Source organism: Wasmannia auropunctata, unplaced genomic scaffold, assembly GCF_000956235.1.
Source record: "Wasmannia auropunctata unplaced genomic scaffold, wasmannia.A_1.0 LD336088.1, whole genome shotgun sequence".
In the NCBI taxonomy this organism is placed as follows: domain Eukaryota; kingdom Metazoa; phylum Arthropoda; class Insecta; order Hymenoptera; family Formicidae; genus Wasmannia; species Wasmannia auropunctata.
In genome coordinates this window covers 668,468-678,669 of record NW_012026802.1, presented here as the reverse complement: position 1 = coordinate 678,669, position 10,202 = coordinate 668,468, and the positions used below count along the sequence as shown (strand labels likewise).

Below are 10,202 nucleotides of genomic sequence, written 5' to 3'. Positions count from 1 at the left end.
ATAGTGTTTCCGATCATTTCAACAATTTAAATCGATATTAACGCAATTATAGACATAATATCGCTAATGGAACGACGCGGAGCGGATACGATTATTCCGTTAGAATACTGTTATCGAATGTGTTCTCCAGGAAATTTTTTTTCTAAAACTTGAACGTTCGAATTATTACGTAAAATAATGGTAGCTAAAATGCAGCGCAACGTTCCGTAGGATGGTCAGTCTAATATTCATGGAAGAGTCTAAGCGGCTGCATGAATGGCTGTTCCATATTACGATGTACCGTTCATAAATTTCTTGACGGATCAAAAGTGTTTTAAGAAACATATAGGTGATGTAAAATTTTCCATCAAACGATCTTCATTAGCGGAATGAAACGGGGACACAGATGAAGTACTTGTATCATAATAATCTTCTAGCTAACATGAGCTTCGAGATAACATAAGAAAAATAGTTTTCTATATCTATCCAACGAGATATAGATTATATATTTAAGTAAAAAATTTTATTATATTTATAAATTATTAGGAATAATTTCAAGAAGATAGCCATTTTATCGATAGCAAAATACAAACGCAGAGTCGCTAGCATATCGAGGGTCAATAATTTTCCTACTTATCAACGTCAATAATTTTCCTACTTATCAACGTATGTTAAAACTTCGAGGTTTGTGCTTTTTAGTTTTTATCTTACACGCAAAAGGTACATTTCAAATTTTATAAATATGCTACACATATGTATATATAAATTATTAATAGTTTCTATTTACATGTTTATACAATATAACATTAAATTCTCTCTAAAAATATAATTTTTAAAGAAATAAATATATGTACAATATGAATTAATATGTTAGTATAGAATTAAATCAATGTACTAAATTTGCAATACTATATAGAATGTCATTAAAGTCAAACGTTTAAAAGAGGAAAATGGTCTTCGACAAGTGTGTTTCACACATAAATTACAAATGCCTTTCTTTTTATCTTCACGTCTCAGATTTTAGAATTTTCGCGATTTGAATGAAATGACTATCTTTTTATTATTATCCGCATCTGCATTGTAATTATAATTCTCAATATTAAAATAATAAGAGATATATCCTTTTAAATTAAAAATAATACGTAATAGAGTAGTCTTATAAAATAGTAGGAAATTCGATCTAGGTGTGCACGTGTCCAGCACGTTGCATGATACAAAATTAACACAGCCGTCTCACAAACACATATATATGTATAGCGTCAAAAGGAAACGTATACCAGCAATGAGATCATATTCTCGAAGAAATTTGCAAACTGGCTGCTTTTTAAATTTAGACCGTAAAGCTTCTTTTCTTTACGTTCCTCTTCAAGTAACTGTTTGTCGACCCTGCAATTCAAAATTCAGATTCTACGAGAATGTGATTTCATTATTAGCTCGCGCTTTTATACATTCGGAAGTTTGTACTCGAATTATTTCTTTTGTAAAAAAAATAAATTACCGCTTGTTTCATTATCATACTGCACATACGGTGTTGCGATTAAAGTTGAAAAATACAACTGTGCGAATTGTCTACATTTTTACACAACGTAAACTCTTGGACGGAATCCGCGCGCTGAATTGGAAGGAGTTCTCTCGGGGCCGCTCGTTAACTTCCTCCGCGCGAACGGCCAATTCCGCGTCCTCGTCGAGGTCGATGACGAAGTCGCGATTTCCCATCAGCGTCACCAGGCACATGTTCTCCTCCTTTATTCGCGAGCGCACCAACATTTCCAGCGTGAAGAGATGCTCGTCGTGCGCCTCCGGCAAGTAACGGTGCATAAACTCCGCCAAGCTGTCACACACGAGTCAGACATCTTATCGTTTTATTATAATTTCGTAACGTCATCAACGTGTCGAGTATCAGACAATGATAAATTTGGAAAACGATCTTGCATTTTATATACATGTATCTCATATACATATACATATATCTCTTACCGTAAGAGGTACTCGACGTTATGTCCGCTCGGACCGGAACTTTCGGTGATTTGACACGCTATAGTCTGCACCGATGCCTCGCCGAGCCACTGCTCGTTTTTGCTGGTGGCGATGTAAATTACCACGGGGAATTGTTTATTCCCGTCCCGGCTGTGAAATGTCGCGATGGTCGTCAGGTATCCTCCTAAGGAGCATTCGCGGTTTTCTAAATAGGATAACGCCGCGGTGTCCTGAAGCTGAAATGCTCGTCCGTAAACTATTGCCTGTCAACGAATTTAAAAAAATCTATATTGCACGTGACTCTCGAGATTTACATTGCAATACAAGGCGTTATAATTAAATTAAGTACCTCTTTGTCCTCGATTAGGGTAGCGACTCGTCCAGGCTGCAACATAAAGGAGAGAGCGATATAATATTTGATCTTGTTGAAAGATAAAGATACGAGAGGAATTATTTAAAAAGAATTATATATTGAATTAAATGTGTTTAAAAATCTTTTCGATGTGGAACGAAATTCGTATATGAATAGAATATATGTATAATTTCTCTGTAAACAGACACTAATATACACATATTCATCTAATTTTTATTAAGGGATTAATAAAAGACGTTACACACACACACACACACATACACACACACACACACACGCGCGCGCGCGCGCGCGCGTGCGTTTATATACAATCATACGTAATGCAAACTTGTTTATAAGCAGAAAATGCATATCGCACTGTTGCGAAACGCAAAATGCGTAACAAAGAATAATCCGCGACAGGAAGTTTATCTCTCATTGAAAATATCAGTTACTACTGGTTTATAACTGCTTGTATATATACAATTTCACGTAATTCATACGTATGTGTAACACAAAACGCGTTACCGCAACATTCATTCACCCTCTCTCTCCCCAAAGAAGAAAAATGTAAGACATTTTATACGGATTCTAGAAGCGTCTCTATACAAATCTCATATCCAAATAAAAGCAGCGATTTTCTATGTATCCATTATAGATTTATTAAAAAATTCATCTGAAATTTATTCCTAATTCAAAATACATCCTTTTTTATTTAAGATCGTTCAGTCGACGACATGACATATCTGTATTTCGAATAATGTATATGAAATTATGTTTTTCAAAAACGCAAAACCTTTGAGAAATAATTTAATTTGCTCCGTAGATGTATGTACGTACATCAAAACGCGTGACTGAAACTTATGACAGGAACAGGAATATATACATACATCATAAACTCTACGTTGAGAATATATTATATCGTAATGTTAAAAATATAAAGTATTCAGTTACAATTTTGATTTTTAAATAACTAATTTTAATGATGGTTATATTGACGTGTTAATATATTATTTTGTAAATATCAAAAATGACATTTTTTTTATTATTCTTCAGTTCACAAAAAGGTAAAGAAAGAAAAGATGAAACATAAACGAAACAAAGGAGGAAATGACAAAGCGCGCAAAGTTCCTTGTGTGTGTTAAAACAAAGAGAGAGCCAAAATGAATTTCGAATATGCTATTTTTACTTTGCGCACGTTACGTTCGCATAGCGCGTCCTTCAAGTTCCAATCTTTCCCGCGCGATTTATCAAAATCACACGTACACACGTTGATGGACTCTTATCAAGTCGAGACAAGCCGCATAATTGATCGCGAAAAATGTATCGTATACGTTTGGAATCAGGCCAGCGCCAGAAAAAGAATGCGCGACATACCTCGACGAGCGCAATAAAATTCAGATATTAATAGAGTTCGTAAATGACTCAAAATAAAAATCACGTGCATAATGTATGGAACATATTTTTACACGCAACAATATATTACACCTAAATACTGCAAATATGTTCGCCAAGGATAACTGGATGTAGCAGATGTTTACAGCGTTAACGATAAGCTACAAATACTTTTAATGGAAAAAGTGCAATCGTTGACTTTGCCTGTTTACTTAATTTTTTCATTAATTTAATTCTGTTTTTATTCGAATCAATTTTGGCTAATTTAGTATGAATTTCCGAGATAAAAGTAAAAACATCATAAAATAAATAAATTATGAAAACACATACTAATTTATTAGTTATACTTTTTGAATATTTTCATAATTTTAATTCCTTTATATATATATATACATATATAGAAGCTTATACATCTTAGATGCATGATAGGTACATACATAAAATGGATGTGACACATGATATATTTCGGAACTAATTAATAAATTCATCAATGTAAATATGTATAGCGATGCGATGGCGAATGTAGGACGCGTTATTTTTTTCTCTGATTAAGAGCGTAATTAATTACGGATTCCTATTCCATCCATGAAATTTTATTTGCTATTTTATCGCATTGATACGGTCGTTGCCACGGACGTTTGCTTTATCCAAAGTCCGTGTACAGCTGCCTCCGATCTTTATTATCACGTGAACCGAAGATGCACGCATTAGTCGGGCATCAATATGCGAGAAGCTACCGTAAAATAGTATAAGTAATAGTAGTAAAAATTTTTAAACTTATCAAAAAGATTCCTTAACATTTACTAATTTTCAGCATTTACCGAATATGCGATAAATGTATTATATAATACATTTATACGAATATATGTATTAACTTTTGTGTATTAATTTCTCAGAAATGCACTTTTATTATTCTCGTTGAGATAACGTAACATACGCAACATTTTCTGAAATAAATTAATTTATTTCAGATTATTTCGATTATTTGTCAAACATAAAATTACATTATTGGTAGCTATCTCTGGTACCGATTTCGTTTCATCAAAGGCGAAAGAGAGAATCACAATTAATAACAGATCTTATAAAAATTTAAAACGCAATTTCACCTCGCAAAACTAACTGCTTGGTTCAATTTATCCATTGAATATCGCATCAGGTTTCTGAATATGGAACCGATTCTACATGGTCAGTCGATGACGAACATGGCACTTGGCATTAATTAAAGAAGAATAAGGAGAAAGATCGAAGGACAGTTCGGCTCACCTTTTCGATCGTTCCACGGTGCGTGGTGTTGCCCTGCCAGAATCGCCTGCTGAAACCCCTCACGTAGCCGGTCGCGCTTTTGGTGTACGAGAAACCGGGATACCAGCACAGCGATCCGTACCCGAATACCCACAGCTCGTTTCCTTGTGTACTATTCATTTCTGCGGTCTCTTGCGAAAAAGAAAGTCAGGTAATGATCAAACCGTGTTTCTTTCTTATTTCTTCTTTTATATCCTTTTCCCTTTATCTCTTTTCTGTCTCGTTCCTGAGTATAGTATTGAAATGTCAAAGCAACATTTTTAAATTAAAAACTCAGTGTCCTACGATACATTTCTACTATCGTCAAGAATTCGTATACATATTGTGATCTATATAAATGGATCTTGTTACTACGAAATGATCACAAAGTTCATCTTGCAAATATCTGCTCAAATATTTTGCTCCAAATTTTATCAGTCTCTCTTCGGATTCTCTGAATGTCTCGATAAAAAATCCGTTTCAATTCGAACGGTTTTCTCATATTTTTTATCCTTTTTTCTAGATATATACAATAAATTTTTTTCTATCAAAATAAAGATCTATAATTATCCTATATCCTTTCGATGCCAGTCGAAGGAGATCACCGATAGCTTTTTGCCGGATTGTAATCAATCAGCGGCAATTCCATATAATCGAATTGATGACAGATTTCACTTTCACACGATGATCACTGAATCAATTCTCGATCATCGCGCCGATGCACGCGTTTGCGTCTCTGGATTCCTTGCGGATAACACACGGTGATTTCAATTTACTAATTCGTGAAACGGTTCGGACAGCCGGCGTGGTGTTGTAACGACGAGGTGCTCCTGTTTCGCTGTCATTCCGACTATCCACGTGTCTACTCCGTGGTGATGCGCCAGGTCCTCAAGATCGATCTTCGGATCTAGTCAATCGGGGAAATTCGCTCCAAAAAGATCGATTTCTCGTGACTGTCCTGTGATCTCGAACGTATGTATGCTCAAGTATTTCTGAGACATTTGGAGAATCCCGAAAGGTCGAATCACTTGTCAGGGTCCGATGAGAGCTGCCGGCTGACTGTACTAGCCGGTTAACATTCGGCGAACTAGACCAGATGCGCGCCGACAGGAGGGAAGAGAGAGAGAGAGAAAGAGAGATGCCGGGAGAGAGCACTGCGAATCGGGGAAGACAGAGAAAAGTAGTGGAGTACACGCCAGCGGTGGTCGTGGTGGGGGATGGATGATGAAACGAACCGCCTGATTGACGCACCGGATGTGCGTGAGCATTCCGTTGATCGGATTAATCTGAAAAAATTCGCGCGTACTATCAAAGTATGACATACGCACGTGTTTAAAATACAGGAAGTTACGCGCGACTCCGAACGTGAAAGATTTCAAAAACAAATTTCGTCAAATGCTCAATTTAGTCGCTCGATCGCGGGGCAAAAATTGATTTAAACATTGATTTGCGGAAACAAAATATTTTGATCGATTTGCTTGGTAATATAAGAAATAATTTGCGTTAAAGTTTACGCGCATTGTTTACTCCTTTGAATTATTTAAAACTATAAGATATATATGTTAGTATTACACAATACAATATCGTTATGTTTATTTAAGAGGAAAATTAAGATACAAATTCGTTATCTCTCTTGATTCGTGTCAGGCTCGGAAAACACTTTGTCTAGAAGTTCGGAGCACATGTCTATCTCGTCCTGATTTTCCACAGGTTTCAACTCCGTCAGCAATTGCTCCAAAGTGGATCTTAAACACAATTGTGATCGGCGGCATTCCTTTAGCGCCGGCAAGAAATTATCGTTCACCATACCACTGAGCACTCTTAATAATTGTTCCCTGTAAAAAAGAAATATTGGATTTATAATATCGGATGCAAGGAAAACAATGTTAGAAATCGTTACGTTCCCTCGAAATGCTACACGGATACGTTACCTTACTGCCGGCTGTAGGTCCATTCTGCCCAATAATCCCGCCGCTTGTTCTATGAATCCCATTTTTACCAGGGTGTATTTTACGTCGTTCGAGTCATCCTTACTGCACAGACTAGAGAGTAAGAATGCGGACTTTATCTGTAGTTTCTCCACCGGACTCTGCATCGCTCGCAAAAGCACCGAGTAACCGTCATTCGTATCCATGTACTTTAACGACGCCGGATGCCCTCTTACTATACCTGCATTCAAAATATAAAAATATCAATGAAATGAAAGATCGCGCCCCTCGCGTCGTTCCAACACACTTACATGACACCGCGTACAGAGCTTTTATTCTGGCCTGTTCCGACGGATCCGCATCTATCATAGACAACAGCACGGGAAATACTCCAGCTTCCAGTAGCTTGTCCTGGCAAAATGGATTATTTTGCGCTAATTCGGCGATAATATCGGCTATCCGCCATCTGATGTTACTGTGCGAGGAATTCAGGCACGGTTGAAATATCGAGAAACCGCCGATCTTGTAAAAGTCGTTGGCTATATCAATATTGTCTACGTAATCCGCCATCCTTTCCAGCGCATTTTCAAACTCCAACGAATCGTCGTCCGCTCGTAGATTAGCGACATTAGACAAGATTTGTACAGCTTTCTGCAGTTCCTCTACTACGTTCACCGTTAACGACGATAACGCATCATTCAAGAATGTTTTTTTCTGCAATGTAAGGAATATTTCGTTAAATACAAACAAACAAATAACGCGCGTAAATATATTATAAATTAAATTTCGTACTTCTTCGTCCAAAGGATAGACCGATGGTTTATTCTCCGAATCCTCAGACTGTGCCGCGTCCATAGCATATTTGAGTAGTCCTTGCAAATTGGTCGGTTGCCTCGGTTGATTCGGCAACGGTTGCGGTGGGATTTGCTCGGCATTAGTATTACTGGAGGTCGAAGGACCCTCGATGGACAGCGGTCTCGCACTGCTGTTCGACTGGCCTTGCCTGGCATCTTTTTTCGATTCTCTATTTTCAGGACTGGGAGGCAAAAGATCACGTTCGTTTATGTAAAAAAAACGCATCAGGTGGTTAAGTTTAGGTTAACCGTATCCAAATAATACCTACTTGCTCATTTTGACGCCACTCTGTTTAGCGAATGATGCACCCATTAACTGAATAACGCCGATTTAATATCAGCCTCTTCGCGAACAATCCTCAACTACTTCTGATTCATCGTATTTCTTTTTATGGGATTTTATATTCCTGGATTACATTCATGAATCTCTTCATATATGAGATGTCGCACTACAATTGTGTCATTTTGAAGCCCGAGTATCGTATCTGAATTTTCATGCATCATGACTGTGTATAGTATAAAGTTAGCATCAGTATTATTTGCACTAAAATCTGTAAACGAAGAGAATAAATAAAAAAGCAATAAATAAAAAGCTTTGGAAGTTGGAATGATCAAAATGTTTAATTTTAATTACGCTTATGTCGATAAAGTCACTGTGCAGACTTAACATACATATACGTTTAACTTTCGGTAAAGTCATTGCTGACTTTACCTACCTGTACCTTTTGGTTTAGTGCAAGAGATCTTTCAAAAATTACCGACATTGATTATTAACACAATTTTAATTTGAAAATGATAAATGAAATCAAGAAAAAATAATCAGATAAAAGGTACTACTATTCTAGAAACTGCAATTTTGTTAAATTGTCAAAAATAGATAAAGTAGTAGGAGAATATAATCAGGCAAGAGATGCGATAGAAACGTCGAATGTTTAAAAACTACAATTTCAAAAGCTTTATTTTTGAAAGCATATTTTTTGTTTTAATTAGATATTATTTAGTTATGCACATGTGTTCAAGTCAGAAAAATAAATATTTTATATATATTTATCTAAACATTAAAACATAATTTGATAACATAAATTTTTATTACAAAAACACTAATGATACAATGATGTAAGATGTACGTGTCAAGTATTGTAATTACGAAACTATAACTATAATTTTAGGAAACTTATTTAGACCTAGTCTCGTTCTTAATAAAAAAAAAGAACCTTTTAAACATGTATATTCAAATTGATACACATATAGGCATGAAACTTTTTCCTTTTTATATATAACAGTGGATCTTTTTTTATACATACGACATGATTCCTGCTGACACTTTCGCCCAAAAATGCAATCATATATTATTAATTACAGTGATGCGATTTAACGAAATGAACACATCAATTAAACTGTATAGCTTTTCTAATCAAACGAAATAATGTGGTTTCTTCACTATTATGCCATATTCAGCGACTGCCGGTGTCAGATCTTCCATGGTTAGAGTGTAACGTCGATCCTTTCCCTTTGTTTTTGTATTCTGATTGGCGCCACGCGTCTTACAATGTTGCAGTGCATCGTTGGCAATTTCTGAGATAAACTTTTGTGCCGCCAAGGACACCAGACGCACTCTAAAATAATATATATATGTATAAAGTTTATTGTCTACTCAACATATGCATGACATACGTAACAAGGAGTCAACACATAAATAACATTATTCAATAGATTTACTGAATAGATATTAAATGTTTAACAAAACTCCTAATTATAGAATGATTTAAATATATTGCGCTCATATTTACATTCTAGAGTCCGTAGCGTTGAAACCGGCTGTGTGCAAGTAATGTTCGGTGATAGCATCAGGTACCTAATAACAATATAGAATATATTGTTTTATATGTACTAGTATTATAGTTTTATAGTCCAAATTATAGTATTATATATAGTTCTACAGTATTTGATATAAACACGAAAACACATAACTCGCCCAAAATACAAGGTTATTTTTTAGAGAGGGGAAACTTAATCAACAAAGTGGTAGATTGATATACCGTGGGTGTATAGTCCTCTAACTGCAACAGAAAATCTGACAACGGTTGTCCCGCAGTCTTGCATTCCTCATTGTAAATCGGTGTTGTTTCTCTTTCGAAATTCTCTGCCATTTCGTGTAACGCGGAGTAAAGCTGTCAGTGTTATGGACCCCTAACCTAAAACACTAGACGCGAAGACAAACTGTGTTCCGTAATTTGTCTCTCTTGAACTTCGATTCCTGTCTCTCCTTTTATAAAATGTTTATCCTTTCGAGAGCACTGTAGCACTTTTTCACGGTGGTAACACGCGAATTTTTTTATGCTCGACTCACACGTAGTTCGGAGCATCGGAGTTTTGACGCGGCGTGAAGATTATATCGCATATACATATCCGGATATGTGTACGTATATACATACA

The 10,202-nt window shown here is 35.9% G+C and overlaps 3 protein-coding genes across 3 annotated transcripts; all 3 read right to left on the bottom strand.

Moving 5' to 3' along the window:
- Positions 1-771: 771 nt before the first annotated feature.
- On the bottom strand, positions 772-6,415 carry LOC105448142 (putative glutathione-specific gamma-glutamylcyclotransferase 2). Its single transcript, XM_011686528.1, has 4 exons — positions 4,967-6,415; positions 2,306-2,341; positions 1,957-2,219; positions 772-1,810 (listed from the first exon to the last, which is right to left on the bottom strand). Exons 1-4 carry the CDS (start codon positions 5,123-5,125, stop codon positions 1,549-1,551), a joined length of 720 nt encoding a protein of 239 aa, XP_011684830.1. The 5' UTR covers positions 5,126-6,415; the 3' UTR covers positions 772-1,548.
- A 131-nt stretch (positions 6,416-6,546) lies between these two features.
- LOC105448141 (hsp70-binding protein 1) lies at positions 6,547-8,374 on the bottom strand. Its single transcript, XM_011686527.1, has 5 exons — positions 8,036-8,374; positions 7,705-7,948; positions 7,224-7,626; positions 6,916-7,153; positions 6,547-6,819 (listed from the first exon to the last, which is right to left on the bottom strand). The coding sequence occupies exons 1-5, from the start codon at positions 8,077-8,079 to the stop codon at positions 6,609-6,611; spliced, it is 1,140 nt and encodes a 379-aa protein (XP_011684829.1). The 5' UTR covers positions 8,080-8,374; the 3' UTR covers positions 6,547-6,608.
- Positions 8,375-8,835: 461 nt separating this feature from the next.
- On the bottom strand, positions 8,836-10,184 carry LOC105448140 (transcription initiation factor TFIID subunit 10-like). Its single transcript, XM_011686526.1, has 3 exons — positions 9,806-10,184; positions 9,557-9,621; positions 8,836-9,382 (listed from the first exon to the last, which is right to left on the bottom strand). Exons 1-3 carry the CDS (start codon positions 9,914-9,916, stop codon positions 9,181-9,183), a joined length of 378 nt encoding a protein of 125 aa, XP_011684828.1. The 5' UTR covers positions 9,917-10,184; the 3' UTR covers positions 8,836-9,180.
- Positions 10,185-10,202: the final 18 nt, after the last annotated feature.

Excerpts from the sequence above, each read along its gene's own strand:
- LOC105448142 (XM_011686528.1), bottom strand. The coding sequence starts at position 5,125 with ATGAATAGTACACAAGGAAACGAGCTGTGGGTATTCGGGTACGGATCG. Across the intron at positions 2,220-2,305 it reads CCCTAATCGAGGACAAAGAG|GCAATAGTTTACGGACGAGC; the intron begins GTACTTAATTTA and ends ATTCGTTGACAG. Across the intron at positions 1,811-1,956 it reads AACGTCGAGTACCTCTTACG|CTTGGCGGAGTTTATGCACC; the intron begins GTAAGAGATATA and ends CGTGTGTGACAG.
- LOC105448141 (XM_011686527.1), bottom strand. The coding sequence starts at position 8,079 with ATGGGTGCATCATTCGCTAAACAGAGTGGCGTCAAAATGAGCAA. Across the intron at positions 7,154-7,223 it reads AGCTCTGTACGCGGTGTCAT|GTATAGTAAGAGGGCATCCG; the intron begins GTAAGTGTGTTG and ends TTTTGAATGCAG. Across the intron at positions 6,820-6,915 it reads GACCTACAGCCGGCAGTAAG|GGAACAATTATTAAGAGTGC; the intron begins GTAACGTATCCG and ends TCTTTTTTACAG.
- LOC105448140 (XM_011686526.1), bottom strand. The coding sequence starts at position 9,916 with ATGGCAGAGAATTTCGAAAGAGAAACAACACCGATTTACAATGAGGAA. Across the intron at positions 9,622-9,805 it reads TAGAGGACTATACACCCACG|GTACCTGATGCTATCACCGA; the intron begins GTATATCAATCT and ends TATTGTTATTAG. Across the intron at positions 9,383-9,556 it reads AACGCTACGGACTCTAGAAT|AGTGCGTCTGGTGTCCTTGG; the intron begins GTAAATATGAGC and ends ATATTATTTTAG.